The sequence below is a fragment of the Diceros bicornis genome, chromosome 15, assembly GCF_020826845.1.
Source record: "Diceros bicornis minor isolate mBicDic1 chromosome 15, mDicBic1.mat.cur, whole genome shotgun sequence".
Lineage (NCBI taxonomy): Eukaryota > Metazoa > Chordata > Mammalia > Perissodactyla > Rhinocerotidae > Diceros > Diceros bicornis.
Genome location: NC_080754.1, coordinates 3200130 through 3202308, shown reverse-complemented (window position 1 = coordinate 3202308; position 2179 = coordinate 3200130). Strand labels below are relative to the sequence as shown.

The 2179-nt window shown below is 39.6% G+C and overlaps 1 protein-coding gene across 1 annotated transcript; it reads right to left on the bottom strand.

The window, feature by feature from the left end:
- Nucleotides 1–604: 604 nt before the first annotated feature.
- On the bottom strand, nucleotides 605–1528 carry LOC131414494 (olfactory receptor 5AC1-like). Its single transcript, XM_058555502.1, is given in 1 exon segment — nucleotides 605–1528. A coding segment is annotated over 1 exon segment (924 nt).
- Between the last annotated feature and the right edge of the window lie 651 nt (nucleotides 1529–2179).

The window sequence follows — 2179 nt, the reverse complement described above, 5'->3', positions numbered from 1 at the left end:
GCTGTGATTAATTTTGATGCTTCATTCTTTAATTCATGCCACCTTCTATTTTTCTCCCTAAGAGCCACCAATTTTTTTAGAACTTTTTCCTAACTTTTATCACTAAACAGTACATTTCTTCTCAGGAATATATTCTACCGAGAAGCAGAATTTTCTTTTCATCAATCTGCAGGAGTTACTGCATATGTCAGAGAACAAGCCTTATTAACTTGCAGGTCCAGAGCGGTGGGCTGGGGTCATTCATGAACTGAATGACTAACCTACATGCCAGCCTTGGTTACAGCTATTTCTCAGTAAAGTTGTCAATTACTACCTGGAATTCTGGAAGTCCCTAGAAAATAGCTAATTTGCAAATCTACACGCTCAGATAAAAATGGAGCACAATGTGTCTAAATAAGCTGGTTATGCGTAATGTTACCAAACTTTCATTGGACCCATATCCAAGCAAACAGAATAGAAGGCTGGGTTCCTTCACACAGAGCTCATGGGCTTCCCTGGCCACTAGCCCCCTGGTAAGATGGCAGAGGTATGGCTAATCTATAGGACTTGGGCTATGTTCAGCAGAAAGTTTGAAGAAACAGTTTGAAAATTATCTGACAACTATTTATGTCTTCATGATTCTTCTCAGGGCACCTATAACCTCTCTGTTTCTCAAGCTGTAAGTAAAAGGGTTTAGTAGAGGAATTACTATTGTGTAAAATAAAGAATACATTTTGTCATGAACTTCAGCTGGGCCAGACCCAGGATGCACACACATGAAGAAGAGAGTGCCATAGAACAAAGAGACAGAGAGCAGGTGGGCACTGCACGTGGAGAAGGCTTTGCTTCTGCCCTTTGCAGACTTCTTTTTCAGGACGGCAAAGAGGACGTAGGAGTAAGTGACCATGATGGTCATAAAAGTGAAGACTTGTATAAAGGCTGAGAAGATTAAAACCAGAAGAGTATTAACTCTAGGATCAGTGCAAGAAATTTTGAACAGTTGTAAAATTTCACAGTAGAAATTATATATTACATTGGACCTGCAGAAGGTTAATCTAAATTACAAACCCACATGAATTGCTGAATGTAGAAAACCAGTGGCATATGAAACAGCTATAAACTGGGTACAGAGGTTATTGGACATGACCACTGGGTAAAGCAAGGGGTTGCATATGGCTACATAACGATCATAGGCCATCAACGCCAGGAGGAAACATTCTGTGGTGGCACTGGAACCAAAAAAATAAAATTGGGCCATGCAGTCAAGGAGAGGTATCACATGATTCTTAGATAAAAAATTCATTAGCATCCTGGGGGTCACTGAGGATGAAGAACAAGCATCTGCAAAGGCTAAACTGCCAAGGAATAAGTACATGAGGCTGTGCAGACGGGGGTCCTTCCAGATGAGAGCCACCAGTCCGAGGTTGCCCCCCATGGTGGTGAGGTAGGTGACCAGGAACACCGGGAACAGGGGGACCTGCAGCCCTGGATGCTCTGTAAGTCCCGTGAGAACAAACTCGGTCACCAGCGTCTTGTTTTCTTCTGACATATCCGACCTGGCCAATCACTAACATGAAAGCATAAGTAAGGAAATATTCACAAAAGAATCACAAAAACAGTGAATTTTTTATATGACTAACAGATTCATATGTTAGAGGTACTTTTCATTTAATTAGTAGTCCTTAATTTGTACCTTCATTTGTCTACTTTTATATACATTCAAAACTATCCATAGTAAAAAGCTTTAAAATGATATTCATCTAAAGTGACAAGTTAATTTAATGCAAATGCTTTTCAAACTAACAGGGGTTAGACGCAGTTTTTAGAACTGTGTACCCTCATCTTAAAATTCATATGAAAGAAAATAACTTCTACTTTCCCCAAGAAAAACATAAATAGAGTAGTCAGAGTACCTTAATTGATATTGAACCATAATACAGAGACATACTAATCAACACACTGAGATAGTGGCATAAGAATAGACAAGAGGACCAGTGCAATGGAACAGACAGCTCAGAAATAGATTCCAGTAAATAAGGAACGTGGCATAAGACAAATATGTCATTTCAATTCAGTAGGAAAAGGATGATTGATTCAATGGATTGTACTGATACTGTTGGTTGAGTGGCTGGAAGTAAGGTTAGGCTCCTACCCCACACTATAGATATTTTCTAAGAAATTTAGGAGGCAATCACGTAAC